Source organism: Podarcis vaucheri, assembly GCF_965113315.1.
Source record: "Podarcis vaucheri genome assembly, chromosome: 5".
Lineage (NCBI taxonomy): Eukaryota > Metazoa > Chordata > Lepidosauria > Squamata > Lacertidae > Podarcis > Podarcis vaucheri.
The window spans coordinates 1128662-1148528 of record NC_138763.1 but is presented as its reverse complement, the minus strand read 5'-3'; the positions used below and the strand labels follow the sequence as shown (position 1 = coordinate 1148528).

At 47.6% G+C, this 19867-nt stretch overlaps 1 protein-coding gene across 4 annotated transcripts in view; it reads right to left on the bottom strand.

Moving 5' to 3' along the window:
* Window positions 1–2809: 2809 nt before the first annotated feature.
* Window positions 2810–19867, bottom strand: part of LOC309533030 (putative cation-transporting ATPase 13A4) — a 77145-nt gene continuing 60087 nt past the window's right edge. For all 4 annotated transcript variants that reach the window (XM_082223937.1, XM_082223939.1, XM_082223940.1 and 1 more), the window contains 8 exons: window positions 16996–17105; window positions 16079–16175; window positions 15661–15733; window positions 15379–15553; window positions 15071–15264; window positions 7073–7161; window positions 5666–5746; window positions 2810–3669 (listed from right to left, as the gene is read on the bottom strand). In XM_082223937.1, coding sequence (XP_082080063.1) covers window positions 3433–3669; window positions 5666–5746; window positions 7073–7161; window positions 15071–15264; window positions 15379–15553; window positions 15661–15733; window positions 16079–16175; window positions 16996–17105 — 1056 coding nt within the window. In that variant the 3' untranslated portion in view covers window positions 2810–3432. The remainder of the gene's footprint in view (window positions 3670–5665; window positions 5747–7072; window positions 7162–15070; window positions 15265–15378; window positions 15554–15660; window positions 15734–16078; window positions 16176–16995; window positions 17106–19867) is intronic.

Below are 19867 nucleotides of genomic sequence, written 5' to 3'. Positions count from 1 at the left end.
CTACCTCTGCTGCAGCCCCTTGTGCTTCTAAAAACAGGGAGTCGTCTTCTTCTTTGGCGATCCCTCGTAGTCGAGTCAGATTGTCTTCCATAAACACGGTTTTGAGTCCGTAAGTGACTGTGGAGGCCAATTCTGGATCAACACATCTTTCCACAGTGGGGACATGGGTTTCCAGAAGGGAGTTGATCACGGTGAGGGTTTGCCAAGCGTGCCTTCCTCTTAGCACATGTCTCCCTTGTGTCCTGAGTTCGAGTGTCTTCAAAGCCCATGACACCTTTGGTCAAGGCTGTTCTCCAACTGGAGCGCTTGCAGGCCAGTGTTTCCCAATTGTTGGTGTTTATACTACATTTTTAAAAAAATTGCCTTGAGACAGTCTTTAAACCTCTTTTGTTGACCACCAGCATTACGCTTTCCATTTTTAAGTCTGAAACAGAGTAGTTGCTTTGGAAGACGATCATCAGGCAACTGCACAACATGACCAGCCCAACGAAGTTGATGTTGAAGAATCATTGCTTCGACACTGGGGATCTTTGCTTCTTCCAGTACACTGATATTAGTTCACCTGTCTTCCCAAGTGATGTGAAAAAAATTTCAGAGACCCCATTGATGGAATCTTTCGAGGAGTTGGAGGTGGCGTTTATAAATGGTCCATGTTTCACAAGCATACAGTAAGGTTGGTAGAACAATAGCTTTGTAAACTGGCATTTTGGCTTCCCTGCCAATGTCCCGGTCCTCAAACACCCTGCACTTCAATCAGGAGAAAGCCGCACTTGCAGAGCTCAGGCAATGCTGGATTTTGGCATCAATGTTGGCCTAGGTAACTGCCCAGGTAGGAGAAGTTGTGCTTCTAAAGCATGGAGTCATAGAGTGGGAAGGGACCCCTGAGGATCAGCTAGTCCAGCCCCACTGCAATGAAGGGGTCACAGCTAAAGAAGACCTGGCAGGAACTGAGCAGAGAGTGGAAAGGCTGGCTGTGAGGCTGCAGGTGGGGAGAGCCGTATCTCGACCCTGGGGGGCTGGCAGAGGGGGTGGGGCGCAGGCAGCATGCCACCTGCTTGTGGCCCCAGTTCTGTGCAAAAGGCTGCTGGGTTTGCATGCGGGGTCCACATCGTACGCCGTCCAGATTGGGACTGGCATGCATTTCTGAGCCAAACATCAGGGCCCCCTGCGTGCTGCTGGGGAAGAATTGGGGCCTCTCTCGCACATGCTGCTTTCCTAATTTGAGCTCTCATGTCTCTCAATGTTCTTCCCTAAAAGGAAGAAAGCCTCACGACTTCTGCGGCTGCAGGAGGACAGAGGGAAAGCCTCATAAGAGCAAGGTGGGTGCTGGGGAGAACGTCCTGTAGAAGACCGTGAGGCCAGCAGAGGATCAATTGCATGGCCCAAGCCTTGATCACTGTTGGGGGGTCTCTGGGGTCCTCCTCTGCATAGGGTTCGAATTGAGCCAGGCCCTCCAGGGCAGCCGCTGCCCAAGGACGTGGAGGAACAGCGTCCTCTTCAGGCCCAGGCTATATAGCAGCACAGAGCGAGGAAAATCCCACCCTTTTGGCCTCCAGCAGCCCTCCTGGTTGCTCTCGAGTAGACACAGCACAAACAGAGCAGCCGGGTGTTCCTGGCTCAGGAAGGCGGTTCTTGGAAATGATATGCAGTTGGGGAGGGGGGATTAAGGAACCGGGATGGAGAGGAAGTCATGGGATTCAGATAATCCCATTTCATGGATTTGATATTGTTTTTATTTACAGTTTTCTTACAGTTGCTGTAGTTGTTATGTTTGTTGTTGTTTGTCTTTTCTTTCTGTTATTTTTGTTATATTAGATATGATATAATTTTTTTATTATATCTAATAAAAGGAAGGCGGTTCTTGCTCAGGCTGAGTGGCTTCCCTGCACTGCTGCAAGAGGCTTTTCTGACTCTTGTGGGATCTGCACCCCCTTAATAGCCCCCCCTTCACCTCGGGAGGCCAAAAAGAAAGTCTTATGTACTGAGTTGAATAGGATTCAAAAGGCAGCTGTCTGATTGGTCCTAGAACAATAGGATTCAGAATGCAGCAGTCTGATTGGTCCTAGAACAATAGGACTCAGATTGCAGCAGTCTGATTGGTCTTCAAACAATAGGATTCAGAATGCAGCAGCCTGATTGGTCCTAGAACAATAGGATTCAGATTGCAGCAGTCTGATTGGTCCTAGAACAATAGGATTCAGAATGCAGCAGTCTGATTGGTCCTAGAACAATAGGACCCAGAATGCAGCAGTCTGATTGGTCCACAGGAGCCACCCAATCCAGCTCCAGGTGGAAGTGAATCCACAACCTGATTGGCCTACAGGAGAATCCCAGAATTAACCAATCACATGGGGCCCATTGTGTAAATAATGTATATAAAGCAGACATTCTGGGGGAACTTCCATTCCTCCTCACCACTATGAGCCGAACAAAGAGAATGGAATCCACTCTCGGCTCCAAGTGTATTTCAGAGAGCTTTGCAGCAGCTGGGCCAGGCCCAAGTGGGGATCCCATCTGGTGCAGGATCCTGTCCTCGCAGCAACAGGGATTCAGAGGTAGGCTGCTCCTGGCCAAGGAGGCTCTGCTGTCTCCGTCTATTTCTGTACACAGAGTTCCACCGGATCAGGTCCATGGCTCAGGTGGTCCAGCCGTGGTCTCAGTACACAACCAGGTGGCCCAAAGGGACATCGCAAGCACATCTCCCCACCTGCGAGTCCCAGGAAGTAGCTTTATTCAGAGACTCGTTCATGAGTCGTCGTCCCCCAACTCTCCTTCCCCCCCCCCGCCCCACTGCCACAAACTATGGGCTGATTCCAAGGCTGCTTCCAGACAGTCATCATATTGAGCGTGAGATTGAGCTGCAAAGGAAGAACTTCAGGCTGTGCCAGTAGACTGCGTCTGGTGTGCTTCTGCAACAAACTCGCTTTTTTATTTTTTAGAAAAATCAAGGTTTGTTGAGGCAATTGCTCTGGAGCAGGGCAGGGTAACAGCGTGAAGCGATGCAGGATAAACTCCCCACATGCAGATCCTGCTTCTCTGCCAGCTTTGCCGCCTCCACCATGGGCAGAGAAGCAGCGCTGGCACCAGTGCCCATTTGGGGCAAGATCGCGAGAGAACCCACAGGCTCCGAAGGATCTTGTGCTGTTTCAGACCCAATTCTGGCACTGCGTCTGTGCTGGTGGTGGAGGTGGCAGGCTGGCCGGCCAGCCACGCACGGGGCTGCCACCTCGAGGGCTTCGGATGGCATCTAGTGGCAGAGCCGGCTCTGGCCTCCGAAGCTTTGTCCAAACAGCAGCAGCCAAGGCCTGCGCCCGCCTCTCCATCGGCCAAGGAATCCTGCCCTCAGGGCTGCCCCTTGCCGCTGCCAATGGCACCCACTTTTGACCAGGGAGCAAGGAGGCGGCCCTTGAGCGCAGACATGGCAACCTCGCTTCAGACGCTCAGCCCGCAGATGGGCTCTTCGTGGCTCACAAACGCCGGGTTGCCGTAAGCCGCCCCAAAGCCGGCCACGCGAACCGCGTCGGGGCTGGCGGAGTCCGTTTGGTTGAGGGGCGGCCAAGAGGGGTCCTTCTCCAGGGCCCTCCGCAGCTTCTGGTATCGGCTCCTGGACTGGTACCCGGAGGCTCTCTTCAGAAGCGCCCACAGGGCTCTGTTCTCAATGACGGCCTCCTGCAAGAGAGAAGGGGGATCAGGCCCTTGCGCGGGGAAAAGGCAGAGCAAGCAGAACTGAAGCCTCAGCAGGCTCCGTATTCATTTAATAATAATAATAATAATAATAAATTTGTGTGTGGGAATGGAGTGATTGCTTCTGTTTTTGTTATTGAGTCATGTATTTTGTGTTTTCATCTTGCATTTTTATCCTGTGTCCTTCGGACGAATGGCTGTTGGCCTAAAGCTGAGATAGATAGATAGATAGATAGATAGATAGATAGATAGAAGATAGTAGATAGATAGATGATAGAGATAGATAGATAGATAGATGATAGATGATAGATAGATAGATGATAGATAGATAGATGATAGAGATAGCTAGCTAGATAGATGATAGAGATAGATAGATAGATGATAGATAGATAGATAGATAGATAGATAGATAGATAGATAGATGATAGATAGATAGAATTTATCCTTAGTCTGCTTTTTCCCCAGCCCATGAAGCAAGGCAGCTTCTGCAGATAAAACAGAAAGTGCCAAAAACTGAGATGATCATGAAAATGTAACTGAACACGACCAGAATTAAAATACAGTGGTACCTTGGTACTTGAACGACTTGGCTCCCAAACAAATTGGCTCCTGAGCGCCGCAAACCCGGAAGTAAGTGTTCCAGTTTGCGAACGTTTTTCAGAAGCCAAATGTTTGACGCGGCTTCCGTGTCTTCTGATTGAGTGCAGGAAGCTCCTGCAGTCCATCGGAAGCTGTGCCTTGGTTTCCGAACAGTTTCGTGAGTCGAACGGACTCCCAGAATGGATTAAGTTCTAGAACCAAGGTACCACTGTATGGATTTCAAAGAGATCCGTTCAAAACACAGGCAGTCATGATAAGTGCAGTTGGGAAGACCCTCCTTGCCATTCCTGGGGTGCAGCCGGGACAAGCCCTGTATTGTGGGATGTGAAACACAGGTAGCAGTGAAGTACAACATTCCTAGAGTGGACGTGCAAGGGGATGCTTGGTTCAGCCAGTAGAAAAACTTCCTGTTTCCTCCTGGGCTGGGACAAACTTCCTCTGCATGTGACCAGAGATGGGCATGACCTTACCTGTCCAGGTAACACAAAAGGGCAAGTCACAAAGCCCTCTCTCTCTGTCTCTGACTCCATTTATAGAAGAAGCAACATCTCTTCAGCTTCCAGCCAACAAAGGAACCATCTCCTTATCGGATAGGTTCTACATGTTTATACTTGTTTATACCTAAGTCTGCCTTCAGGGATTCATCTGTGAACTGACTGAATGTGAGTAAACTTCTTTTATACTTTTTACACAAGACTGTGTCGTGCCTATTCCTTTTAAAGAGGAGTAAAGGGGATTACAGGGACGTGGGTGGCACTGTGGGTTAAACCACAGAGCCTAGGACTTGCCGATCAGAAGGTCGGCGGTTTGAATCCCCATGACGGGGTGAGCTCCCATTGCTCAGTCCCTGCTCCTGCCAACCTAGCAGTTCGAAAGCACATCAAAGTGCAAGTAGATAAATAGGTACCGCTCTGGCGGGAAGGTGAACTGCGTGTCCGTGTGCTGCTCTGGTTCACCAGAGGCGGCTTAGTCATGCTGGCCACATGACCTGGAAGCTGTACGCCGGCTCCCTTGGCCAATAAAGCGAGATGAGCGCCGCAACCCCAGAGTCGGCCACGACTGGACCTAATGGTCAGGGGTCCCTTTACCTTAAAGGGGATTACCAGGAATCTTATATTGAAAGGCTAAAACTAGCCTGCTGCAAGCTAACCGCTGCGCATTTTAAAAGGGGAATGTTAGAACTCTGCTAAGTTATAGAACCTGCTAGCGCAAGTTAAGAAGGATATTATTCAACAATATATCTTCTCCTGCCTCCCTGAACATTCCCACACGTATCCCAAGAGGAGGAGGAGGAGGAATGGCCTGGGCTCTCACACCCCCTGCAGCCCTTCGGGGGGCCTTGAGCAGCCCAGGCGGGGGGGAGCCAATGGGTCCAACTCACCTCGATGACCAGGGAGACGGCGAAGGTGATCAGCAGCAGGCCCAGCAGGGAGAATCTCCAAAGGATGGGAGTGCAGACAAGCTGGGGGGGGGGGGATGGAGACAGAAGCAGGTCAGAGACATGGGAGGATGGAGGGGGACAAGGCACAGCCAGGGCAGGGGGGCACTGCCAGCCATGCCCCCTGCCAAGCATGCCCAGTCCAAGGATCCCCTTTCCATGCCCACTTTGCAGTCTCTCCCCCCCCCCCCCCCGCCTCTGGGATGCTCTATTTTACTCCAGTGGGTGTAGTTGCATCAGTTGCTGTTATCATTTATTTCAATTTAATTCCATGTATTGCACTTATATACTGCCTTTCATCCCAAGGGCTCAAGGGGGTGGGCACAGTTCCCCGTCTCTAACCCCCCCCCCCACAACAGCCCTGTGAGGTAAGGTCAGGTTGAGAGGCAGGGACTGGCCCACCCAGGGAGAGCTTGATGTGTGAGCGGGGAGGCAGGATTCGAATCCGGGTCTCTCCCAGGTCCCTAGCCCAGCATTCCTAACCGCTAAGCCCACCAGCTCTCCTGAACATCAGTGTTACAAAGATACCATTCTTCATTTTTATGCTCGTTATTAACTCATATTCCTGAATCGCCTTCTCCACGTGTCTCGAGGCAATTTACAAATGCACCGTAAAAACAGTTAAAAATGGGTGTTTTTAAAAGTGGTGCAAAACAGAACGGTGCATAATTTCCCTTGCTTTAAAATCTAAGGCAGAGACCTCTGCAAGGAGCAGAGGGGAAACTTCTGTTATGAGGCCACCTGGTGGCTGCCTTTGCACACTGCAGGTTGTTGAGATGGCTTGGGGGCCACCACCTGCCCTGAATCTGGCCCTCAATCCACTCAGGGGTGGAGCTAGTGATTAACTGTGCTGTTTTTAAACCCCAGTTAAACATGTCTGGGATGACAGCAAGGGAAGGAGATGCACAGGGGATCAGATCCTGCGGAGGTGCTACTTATTTTTTTAAAAAATATTTCTTTCTTCCATAAGTCTTATACACTGCTGGACTGTAAAAAGGGGGGGGGGCTCAAAGTGGTTTATTTAAAAAAGAAAAAAATGATCCCGAAAAATTCACAATGCTTTAAAAAGTGTGAAAAGTTAAAAGGCTAAACCAGGTTTAAAATTCTAAATAACTTCCTAAGCATCTGGGCAGGAGGATTATTTTAAGGGAGGGGGGGTGTCAGGTGGGGCCCCTCCCACATAGGAACCTTATAAGCTGCCTGAAAGAGGGCTCTGGCCACAGTGGCCCGGCAGGGCTTTAGGGAGGGGTCTCACGCCAGGCCTACCGGGAGACCCCCAGAGGGGCAGCAGGAGGGGGGGACTCGGGATGAGCTGCAGCACTTGGGGCGAGGGGGGGCATTTCTACTCACATCCATCGTGGCATAGAGACCCTCGATGTGGGCAAAGAGGAAGAAGAGGCAGACGCCCAGCTGCAGTGCCAAGACCAGGACAAAGACATCTGGAAGGAAAAGGCGGTTGGGGGTGAACTGGGGGAGGAAGGCCGTTGGGGAGAGGGGGGCACAGAGCCATGGAACTGGAGAGTCGGGGGTCCCCAAAGGTCATCTAGTCCAAGCCCCTGCAATGCAGGAACCACGGGGAGTTGAGAGAGGGCCTGGGGGCTTCAGCAGCCTGCAGAGCTGGCAGGGAGCAGGCTTGTTTTCTGGGTGGGATCTGAACTGAGGGATTTAAAGACAAGGAAGGAGATTCCAAATAAAGATGAGGAAGAACTTTCCAAAAGGAAGAGCCCATTGCATAGTGGAAGGGTCTCCTCAGGAGGTGGTGGACTCTCCTTCCTTGCAGGTTTTTAAGCAGAGGCTGGGCGGCCCTTGGTCATGGATGCTTCCGTTGCAATTCCTGCATTGCATCCCTACGGAGTCCCTTTCAACTCTACAATTCCATGATTCATGGTTTAATAATAATAATAATAATAATAATAATAATAATAATTTTATTTATACCCCGCTCTCCCCAGCCAAGACCGGGCTCAGGGCAGCTAACACCAGATATAAAACAATTAATTAAGACACAACTTAAAAACAAGATTAAAATACAACATTAAAATGCAGCCTCATTTCAATAGAAACTCAAATCAGAAATTTTGGGGGGATGAAAACATCAAATCTTCACCAAGACCAACTATCCAGACTGGTCCTGAAGCTCTACGTGGACTTCCGGTTCGGCGCCAGCGCTAATGGCTGCTCCCTCTCCGAGCTCCGGAGAGAGGACGGCTCTGCGAGTTCGGGTCTGACCCGCTACGGCAAGCGGGGGACCCCTAAAATCACAGGAACGGAGCCTGTGAACAAGGAGATTCGGTGGGCACCTGAAGCGCCCCCCTTTACCGCAGAAAGAGCCTTTTTAAAGGCTCCGGAACGACAACGGGGAGCGCGGTGCTGAGAATCGCTACCCAGCCCGCAGGGTGAAGCCGCGTCGCCATTAGTGGAGAGCGCCGATTCCCTTCCTGAATAATCTGGACAAAAAAGACCCGTGAGTAAGATTGAACCTTTATTCGTGTCAAAACTACTTGAAATTAGGCTGAAAACGGGAAAGGCGAAAATTAAGGAAGTCTGCCTTCCCCCGACTGCATGACAATTAAAGCAACGAAAGTTACTGAGCTGCATCCATATGGGATATTGTCTTTAACTGCTTGAATCCGACATTTGGACTTTGACTATCCCCTCTAGCTTGCAGGGCAGAGGGGAGGAATAAGTGATTTTATAAGCTGCATGACCAACTTAAAGGAAAGGGAATTCTCTGCAGCCTTCAACCTGGCACAAACTGCTATTAAAACAAAGGAACACTGAACTGACTTGACTCCTGTGAAAGTAACAAAGTGGAAGTCTCATTGCTTATTTGTTACAAAGTTTTGGGACTCTGTGGACACAATATATCAGGGAAGGCTGGGACTCTATCTATTGGGAAAGTGTTGCAATATACATATAGAAGCCTCCCGATAAATTTGCTTTTTAAATACTCTTTGCCTTTGTTTGCGGACATTTTGATTTGCTCCCTCTAGAGGGTAAATTAAAAGTTGCTACGCTTTGGGACAGTGGAATTTTCCTTTAGGAGAAGGCTCTCGTGGGAAACGACCTTGGGATATGAGTGGCCCAGCAGACGAGATAAGCACGAGAGCCAAGACAAGGCAATATCAACAACAGCTACAGCAACACAAGAAAAGAGGCTCGATCTCAGGCATAACCCCTACAGTGACAACAGGACAAGAAAAAGGTACAGCAGTCTCCATGGATGCAGTGTCGCAAGCCCTTCTTAAGATAAACCAGTCTCTGGAGAATCTAACAAAGCAGACGGCTGAAAATACCAAGAAATTGACAGAGAATTCACAGAAATTGACAGATTTAACAACAAGACTTGACCTGAATACAGAATCTATAAACAGGCTTACGCAAGAAAATTCTGCCACACGTCAAATTGCGGAGGAAGCTAGAACTATTGCTGGAGAGACCCAGGAAAAATTAGAACCGATTGCCAGGAAGGTCTATGACCACGACGCAACTCTGGCATTGTGGGAACTACAAAGAAAAGAAAGGAATTTGAAACTACGATCAATTCCAGAGGACGAAGGAGACAATCTTACGGACTTTTTAACGAAAGAGTTTGCTGATTCCTGGGAAGATCTAGAGGAAGACGAATTTAAAATTACAACAGCATTTAGACTGGGCAGAAGACAGAACAGAAAGGCGCCGAGAGACTGTCTGATTACCTTGAGATCGAAGGAGGAAAGAGACAAAATTCTAAGACTGCACTTTGAAAAGGCCTTACAAATTGGGAACTCACCGATACAGATCTTTAAAGACATTCCTAAACATATTTTGGACTTGAGAGCTTCTTATAAGGATTTGGTTTACCTGTTGAAGAAGAACACCATTCTCTTCAGGTGGGAATTTCCACAGGGACTGTCTTTTGACTATAGGGGGAAGAAGGTGAAAATAAAGACGATACAGGATAAAGACAGGTTCCTGCAAAGAAATCAAGAAGATTTACAGAAAGGAACTGTAGACCCAATTGCTGAGCAAAAGAGTGTAATAGACATCCTGAACCTTTCGTTTGGACAGAATCTTCCACCACCAACAGAGGAGGAACAACAATTGGGAGCTGTTGGAGGAATACCAGAAAAATAACAAGATGGCCCTGCAATTCCTTAGCTGGAATTGTAATGGGATGAACAGTCCTTTGAAGAGACGACAAGTATTCCATATTTTGTACAGAGAACAACTGGACTTGATTTGCTTACAGGAAACCCATATAACTAGAGCACACAGGAGACTGCTTATGAATAAAAAATTGGGACAAGAATTTATTTCGTCGGACAAAGTGAAAAAAAGAGGAGTTGTGATTTATGTAAAAGAGAAGTGGGCTCCAAAAATGATGTTCAAAGATGAACAAGGAAGATATTTAGCGGTGGAGATTCAGGTACAAGGAGAAAAATTTCTGATAATTGGGATCTATGCACCAAATGAAGGTAAAGCAGAATTCTTCAAAAAACTCCATGAAACTTTGACGGATTATTTGGAATACAATATGATAATCATGGGAGATATGAATGGTGTAGTCTCTACAAACATGGACAAGACACAAAGACTGACACTTACTAAAGAAGGGAGACTCCCGAAGACTTTCTTCGAAATGACTGAAAATATGGACTTAATAGACATTTGGAGAACAAGGAACCCTCTTGAAAGAGAGGGAACCTTTTTCTCCCATGCAAAGATGACCTGGACCAGAATCGACCAAATATGGGTTACTAGTGGAATGGCTCCGAAGATTAAGAAGGTAGAAATCTGCCCAAAAACCTGTTCCGACCATAACGCCGTGAAGATGGAAATGAAATTTACAACAACTGGTCAGTTTAGATGGAGAATGAATGACACCCTATTCCGAGATAGAGAGATCCACATGAAGGCCCAAAAAACTCTAAAGGACTATTTTGAAATCAATCTAAAGGGCGATGTGGAAAAAAGAGTGATCTGGGACGCAAGTAAAGCTGTGATGCGAGGATTTTTGATTCAACAAAATTCAATAAAGAAGAGAAAACAGAATGAGAAAAAGGAAAAAATTTTGGAAAAGATAAAAGAAGGAGAGAAAAAATTAAGATCAAAACCAAAGTCCCAGGAGATTTTGAGGGAGATTAAGTTGTATCAAACACAATATATGGAATTGATGAACCAAGAGATAGAATGGAAAATAAAGCAAATGAAACAAAAGACATTTGAGTCGGCAGACAAATGTGGTAAACTTCTGGCATGGCAACTTAAGAAAAGACAGAAATTAAATACAGTCACAAGTCTAGAAGTGGATGGAAAAAATATATCTAAACCCAACGAGATAAGAAATTGCTTTGTGAGTTATTTTAAAAAACTTTATTCCCAAGGATTACAAAATGAAGAGGACATAGATAAATTCCTTAATAAATATGGATTACAAAAAATCTCTCATCATAGCAAGGTGGATCTAAACCAGAGAATAACAGAACAAGAGATAGAGGGTGCCATTCAGGACATGCAATTGGGCAAATCTCCAGGGCCAGACGGACTGACTTCCAGATATTACAAATCTTTAAAGGAATGGCTGATACAACCGTTAAAGGAAGTTTGTAACGAGATCTTAGAGGGAAAAAAGGCACCCGAATCGTGGAAAGAAGCATATATCTCACTCATACCAAAGACAGAGACTGAAAAGACTCAACTGAAGAACTACCGCCCAATTTCGTTACTGAATGTGGATTACAAAATTTTTGCAGACATTTTAGCAAAAAGATTTAAAAGAGTACTGATGGAGAAGATTCACAGAGACCAAGCAGGCTTTCTCCCAAAAAGACACCTCTCAGACAATGTTAGGAATATAATAGACATTTTGGAAAAGTTAGAGGTGAACATAAATACTAAAGCAGTTTTGATATTTGTGGATGCGGAGAAAGCCTTTGACAATATTTCGTGGAGTTTTATGAAAAAGAATCTTCATGGGATGGGGGTAGGACAAGGATTTGAGAATGGTATGGGTGCAATATATTCCGAACAAAAAGCTAAGTTGATTGTAAATAATGTAATAACTGAGGAACTTAAGATAGAAAAAGGAACACGACAGGGGTGCCCAATTTCCCCATTGCTTTTTATTTCGGTCCTGGAGGTGTTGCTGAACATGATTAGAGACGACCAGCAGGTTAAAGGTGTAAAGGTCGGAACCAAACACTATAAGTTAAGAGCGTTCGCAGATGACCTTGTTTTGACCTTGCAGGAGCCAAACACTAGTACAAAAAGAGTGTTGGAAATAATCCAACAATTTGGACAGGTAGCTGGATTTAAATTGAATAAACAAAAAACTAAAGTCTTAGGGAAAAACCTAACAGATATGGAAAAGAATAAGTTTCAAGAAGAGACAGGTCTGACGGTGGTTAAGAAGGTGAAATATCTAGGGGTTAATTTAACATCTAAAAACTTGAATCTGTATAAGGACAATTATGAAAAATGTTGGTCAGAAATTAAAAAAGATTTAGAAATATGGTCAAATTTGAGATTGTCAATGTTAGGCCGAATTGCAGTGATTAAGATGAATGTACTGCCTAGAATGTTATTTTTATTTCAAACTTTGCAGATTATTGACAAGATGGACTGTTTCAAGAGGTGGCAGAAAGACATTGCGAAATTTGTCTGGCAGGGCAAAAAGCCCAGAATAAAATATAAAATTTTAACAGATGCAAAAGAAAGAGGGGGATTTGCCCTGCCGGACTTAAAATTGTACTATGAAGCAGCAGCATTCTGCTGGCTGAAAGAGTGGATGCTCCTCGAGAATACAGATATCTTGGACTTAGAAGGTTTCAATAATGCATTTGGCTGGCATGCATATCTATGGTATGACAAAATCAAAGTGCATAGTGCCTTTAAAAATCATATTGTAAGGAAAGCGTTGTTTAATGTTTGGATGAGATATAAAGATCTGTTGGAAAACAAAACCCCTAGATGGTTGTCACCCTTAGAGGCTAAGGCCCACAAGAAAGTTAATATGGAGGTCGGATGGCCAAAGTATTGTGAGATCTTAGAACAGGATGGAGAGAAACTGAAATTAAAGAGCCATGAAAAATTAAAACCCAAAGTACAAGATTGGCTCCACTATTATCAAATAATGGAGGTTTTTAAACAAGACAGGAAAATTGGCTTCCAGGTGGAAAAATCAAAACTTGAGACAGAATTGTTAGAACCCAATACTAAGAATTTGTCAAGAATGTATAACTTGCTGTTGAAATGGAATACACAAGACGAAACAGTTAAATCAGTTATGATTAAGTGGGCACAGGACATTGGTCATAATATTATGTCTGCTGACTGGGAAAGGTTGTGGAACACTGGTATTAAATTTACGGCATGTAGTGCTTTAAAGGAAAATGTGATGAAAATGGTCTATAGGTGGTACATGACTCCAGTTAAGCTAGCAAAAATTTACCATTTGCCTGATAACAAATGTTGGAAATGTAAGGAAACTGAAGGTACTTTTTATCATCTTTGGTGGACATGCCCGAAGATTAAGGTTTTCTGGGAGATGATATATAATGAAATGAAAAAGGTATTTAAATATACCTTTCTTAAGAAACCAGAGGCCTTTCTCTTGGGCATTGTCGGCCAACTGGTGCCAAAAAAGGATAGAACTTTTTTCATGTATGCAACAACAGCAGCAAGAATACTGATCGCAAAGTATTGGAAGACACAAGATTTACCCACCTTGGAAGAATGGCAGATGAAAGTGATTGACTATATGACATTGACGGAAATGACGAGCAGAATTCGTGACCAGGGAAAGGAGACTGCGGAAGAAGACTGGAAGAAATTTAAGATTTATCTTAAGAACTATTATAAACTTGATGAAGTTTAGAATGTCGAGATTCTACAGAGAGAAAGGGTTGCAGTAATATAAGATTAGATTAAGAAAGGACTATGATGAATTAGGATCGGAAAAAACATTTATAAGTTGCTATAAAATTTGGACATGAGGATGCAGAAAGGGGAGGTATGGGGAAGTCCGAGGAAAGAAGTTTATGAAAGGACATTTTGAAATTATATTTGTTTGTTTGTCTGTTTTTCTTTTATGTTTGTTTGTTATAAAAACTCTTGTAAAACCAATAAAAATTTTATAAAAAAAAAAAAACTATCCAGACTGGTCCTACGTGGGCCAGAAAAAGCCAGGGGAGTCCCCAAATAGGAGTTCCATCACAGAAGGAAAAAGGAAAGAAGGGGAGGGGATCAAGTTGATTCTAAGCCAAAGGCCAGGCGGAACAACTCTGTCTTACAGGCCCAGTGGAAAGAAATCAGATCCCGCAGGGTCCTGGTCTCATGAGACAGAGTGTGATGGCCTGGGATTCGGACTCGGAGGCTGAACCTGAGGAATCCCAGCCTGCACAGGAATCCCCGCCTCCAGAACCAGCTGAGCCGGGGCTGGGGCTTGAGCCTGAACGGTCCTCACCTGTGCTGGGTCCTCAGGTGCAGGCATCAGCTGAGTCTGCTCTGGCTCCTGAGGTGATGGAGGACCCATTGCCTGCAGGTGCTCCACTCTCAGCCCCATCAGGCGAAGGTGAGGTTGCCTCTGGGTCCGGTAGCCCTCCAGCCTCTCCTGAGCTGCAGAGGCTCAGGGCAGAGAGGCGGAGGGAACTTAGTCCCCGCAGGAGGAGTGCTCGTCTCCAGGCCAGGAGAGGTGAGTCACCTGTGGACCGGGGCCGCCCTATGCCTCAGGGCAGATAAAAGCCAGCCAGCCCCAGTCCCAAGTTGTGGGAGCAACTTCGTTGGTTGACAGTTCCTGCCTGAGCTCCTGACCCGCCCTGTCTCCCTGCATGCAAGCCTGTTCCTGACTTCACCCGACTCCCTGCCCTGCACCCGGCTTCAGCTACTGCGGACTGCCTCCATGTTGCACCTTTGACCACGGACCAGACTTGGACCTCGCCTCTCGGGTAACGCACGGGACCAGCACACAGAGCGTTCCACCAGGCCAGAGCCAGTGTTGAGAAGGCCCTGGCTCTGGTTGAGGTTAATCTGACTTCCTTAGGGCCCGGGACCTCGAGGGTGTTGCTATTTATGGACCTTAAGGTCCTCTGTGGGGCATAGCAGGATAGGGGGTCCCGTAGGTATGAGGGTCCTAGAGTTCTAACCAACCATGTCAAAATAAAAACGGACCAAGCGTTGTCCAAAGGCCGACCCAAAGGGAGAGGACTTGCAATGCTTCTGGAAGGCAGGGAGGGTCTGGATGCAGCCCACCTCCGACTCTCAGGAGGGAGGCATGAAGCCTCCGATGGGGATTCTGGCTCTTGGGGTCTCCAAGGGGCCACGTCTCTCTCCACCCACAACCCCACCAGTCGGTCTCGTTGCTCTTACGGTTTCTGTACACGGGTTGCCTGAAGGGCTTCCCCTTGGAGAAGACCAGAGCCACCAGGAGGCAGTTGAAGGTGGAGAGAAGCCACACGGTGGTGTTTTCGTAGCTCTTGTACCCGTTGTCCACATCGGCCTCCGTCCGGTTGCTGGGCGAGGTAGGGAACGTGGCGTCGCTTTTGTTCCCAGGAGAGCAGGCGCTGAAAAGGACCCGGGGATGGAGTCAGGGATGCCAGGAGCCGGCCTTCTCTCCCCCACCTTCCCCCCAGGAGGGTCCCCCAGCCCATCTCCAGGCAGCAGCCAGGCCTCCCTACCTGAGGAGGTCTCTGGTGGAGTACCAGGGCTGCTTCTGCACCAAGACGAAGCCGCAGACCTGCATAGCCAGGCTGAGGAAGAGGTTGAGCACCAGGGAGAGGAGCAGCGGCGGAGAGGTGAGCCGGGCGGGGGGCCTGTGAGGAACCAGCTTGGGGTGGGCATGATTCAGGCTCACTGCAAAGAAAGAGGCGGGCGGTGGGGACCTCCCTGGGGCAGCCAGAAGGCCCCCCGGAGCCCAGAGGGGCCGGTACCCTAGCCCGGATCTGCTAGGAAGCGCTTACTTGTCATGCCAACGAGAGTGCTGATGGCCAGGTCTTGGAACAGAAACTGGTAATTCCCAAAGGAGTTCAGTTGCTGGAAGAGAAGAAGAGCAGAAGGGAGCCAGGTTGAGAGTCCAGGGCCCAGGCACCCCCAACGGAGCCACGTGGCCCCTTCTGTGCTGGCTGGGCAAGGGGCCCGGAGCCAGCTGGATTCCTGCTGCTCCAGAGGGCAGCATCCAAACCAATGGATTCAAGTTGTGAGGAAGGACATTTCGGCTCAACATCAGGAAGAACTTCTGGAGGGTAAAAGCTTCAGAAGGGGGTAGAATCCCTTGGTTTGGAGTGCAGCAGCTCCCTGGCCCTCAGGATGAGGCATGGAGGACACCTGGCCATTGGAGAGACCCCCCCCCGTGCCCACCCCCTTCCCCTGGCCCTGTACCCAGTAGAGGAGCAGGACTCCCAGGTATTGGATGGTGCTGTAGAGAGCCATGTATTTGAACATGCAGAAGGAGGTGACGAGGGCACAACGGCCTTGCCTGCGGAGAGAAGGAGGAGAGGGAGAAGGGTTGGCAAGGAGGGCCTGGAGAGGCCTGCGTTGCAGCGGGGGTGGACTACAGGACCCTTGGGATCCCCTCCAACTTTACACTTCTATGACTTAGAGAACTGGGAACCAGGCAAAGGAGGAAAGTGGGGCCTCTTGGGGGGTTTCAAGCCCTCTGCACGGCCTCCTGCCAACCTGTGCCAGCTCAGCACCCCCACTCTGCGTGTCGACATGCAGGGGGCCGGGAGGCCAGCTGGCAAGCCCCATCTGTGCCCTCTCCTTCCATTGGCCTGTGCTCCGATGTGAATCAGCGACCCGGGCTTCAAAGCCAGGGCACGCTGTCAGCAGAGAGAACTGCGCACACAGGCTAGGCCTGAGGCTTGTGGAAGCATGCTACAACTACAGATTTATTAATCATAAATCAGGACAAAGAAACATGTCGCCTCTCTCTCGTGTCGTCTCGGAGAGAACAGGAAAAGCAAAAGCTATACAAAACGGAAGTTCCCAGCATACTGTGCTGGAATGTAAACAGGCATGTGACATGTAACAATTCCTTCTTTGGAGGTCTTTAAGCAGAGGCTTGACAACCATATGTCAGGAGTGCTCTGATGGTGTTTCCTGCTTGGCAGGGGGTTGGACTCGATGGCCCTTGTGGTCTCTTCCAACTCTAGGATTCTATGATTCTAATTCCACACATCTGTTCCTTAAGGCAGAATGGAAATCTCCACACTGCGTCCCCACCCCACCCCCCGGCTTGATTCTGCTCAGCAGGGGGAGAGAGGGCCCCACCTTCCCCACAGGACTCTGGGGCTCACCTGATCAGCTCTGGGACGCACTCGATGTTGGGGGTCTTGGAGGTGAAGGGGGAAGCCACCGAGGCCTCCTGCTCGGAGAGGGAGATTCCGACATGGGCCACTTTCAGGGCCTGAAAGGCAACAGCAGCCCAGTCTCAGGACTTGGGGCAAGGAAGGACGCGCTTGCGGTGCAGGAACCCCCGGGCGACCAACATGCCCTGAGATGCCGTCGCCAGCACCCCAGACACACACCATCTTGTGCTCTGCAGACCCGGCAGGCCAGCAACCCCTCGAAGCAGCTGGCAGTACTCTGGGGCGGCCGTGGGGGAAGGAAGTGTGTGGCCGGCCTGGGAGTTTATTTTAGTTAGCTCAGCGGGTAAAGCATCAGACGCTTAAGCTCAGGGCTGCGGGTTCAAGACCCACGTGGGCTAAAAAGATTCCTGCATTGCAGGGGGCTGGACTGGATGCCCTCAGGGTGCATTCCAACTCCACGATTCTAGGATTGTAAAAATAAAAACAGCAACAAAGCAAAGAAAAGACAAAGCAAGTAAAATTATCAATAACATAAATTGACTTTTATGTTATGTTATCCTAAGACTTTTGAAAAACTGACGGGAAAGATTCGAAACCAGGAAGATCAAGTATTTTCTAAAGACTGGAGTAAATTTGTAATTTATTTTAAGGAACACTGTAAACAGTTAAAAATCTTTGGCAGGGATGTAAAGACACTTGTAATGTGATTTTTTTATGGTAATTATGGTTATACTGTATAATAGATAAGGGTAAAAGATGAAGTAAATTCAATTTTAAAGATGGAACCCATGAAGGGAGGGAAAGCCGTCTAAGGGTATTTTAATGTTCGAAATGGTTTTGTTTTATATGTATATTTTTTTTCAAAATCATATATATATATATATATATGCAGGTTTTGGTGTCTTCGGGTGTCTTCCCGTGTAAGAGTCGGGGTGTCTGGGCGACGTTTCGACGAGGTCTCACTCGTCATCTTCAGGCTGGTGCTTTCGGCTTCTTGTTACTGGAACAGAGCAGAATCTGGTGTTTGAGTTCCTATAAATACTGTTGAGGGGTGTGGTGTATAGCCTCCAACGTTCTGGGCAGAGAGGAAGTTCCTAGATTAGTGTGCCTTTTCTTCTTTTGTTCCTTAATTACTTGAGGGATATCTTGAGTGATTTCATGAGTGATATTCTGAATACCATTGGGTGGGTCATTAAGTGTAGATTAGTTGCTAAAGCTTTCGTGTCTTGACCTCTTGAGCTTGTGAAGAGTTTTTCTGAGAAGATGGCTGTGCTGCATTTAGTTGTGCTCTGGCTTGGCTTCGTGTATAGGGGCGAGCTGTAATTTTGTGCCTTGTGCCAGCCAGATCTGTGTAGGGATTGCAGGGGGGTGCAGCATCCGGAGGTGCCACTATAGTTTGGCTACTGGATGGAGTCTGTAATGTGTCTGTGGAGAGGGTCTGGGTTTGGGTCTGGTGTGGTTGATTGGTGACGGCGTTCTGTGTGCCTCTGGTTCTGGTGTCGGTTTTTGTGGGGAGGGCTAATTTCCAGATGTCAGGCAGGCGGGACGTGTCGTCACGCTTGTTCATGTTGTGAGGGTGTTTCTCTATCTCGATGGCTTCCATGATTATTCTCTTGTGGTGATGTTCCATGTTAAAGAGCAATTTGGAATCTGCAAAATTAATTTCGTGTCCTGTTTCTTTCATGTGTTGGAAAAGAGAGGAAGTTTTTTCTTCTTTTTTGACGGCATTCTTGTGTTCTGCGATACGTGCATTTATTCGTCTGTTTGTTTGTCCAATGTACGTGGCTGGGCAGACTTTGCAGGGTATTTCATAGACCCCTTGGTTTTCGAGCTGGATTTTGTCTTTTGGGTTTCTGAGGATATTGGCTATTTTTTGGTTGGTGCAGAAGGCTGTTTTGATATTGTGTTTATGGAGGATTTTGCTAATTTTGTCTGTAGTGCCCTTGATGTAAGGAAGGAGGGCCATGCCATTGTTTTCTTCTGTGTCTTGGTTTTTGGGGGGTGTTTCTTTTTGGATTAGCTTCGTAACCTTGTTTTTCTGGTATCCATTGGCGATTAACACATTTGAGAGATTCTGTAACTCAGTTGTCAAGTGGTCTTTGTCAGCCAGGCGTTTGGTTCTGGAGATGAGAGTCTTGGCTACGGAGTTTATTTGTGCAGGGTGGTGGTGTGATTGTGCATGTAAGTAGCGGTTGGTGTGTGTTTTTTTCCGGTAGATAGTGTGTCCTAGGGAGCCATCAGGTTTTTTGTAGATTAGGACGTAACAAGAAGTAACAAGAAGCCGAAAGCACCAGCCTGAAGATGACGAGTGAGACCTCGTCGAAACGTCGCCCAGACACCCCGACTCTTACATGGGAAGACACCCGAAAGACACCAAAACCTGCATTCCTGTACCCGTGAAAATCTACGAAAGCATATATATATATATATATATATATATATATATATATATATATATATGCAGGTTTTGGTGTCTTCGGGTGTCTTCCCGTGTAAGAGTCGGGGTGTCTGTGCGACGTTTCGACGAGGTCTCACTCGTCATCTTCAGGCTGGTGCTTTCGGCTTCTTGTTACTGGAACAGAGCAGAATCTGGTGTTTGAGTTCCTATAAATACTGTTGAGGGGTGTGGTGTATGGCCTCCAACGTTCTGGCCTCCAACGTTCTGCTCTGTTCCAGTAACAAGAAGCCGAAAGCACCAGCCTGAAGATGACGAGTGAGACCTCGTCGAAACGTCGCACAGACACCCCGACTCTTACACAGGAAGACACCCGAAGACACCAAAACCTGCATTCCTGTACCCGTGAAAATCTACGAAAGCATATATATATATATGTCAGGGAACTGACATCGGAGGAAAGGG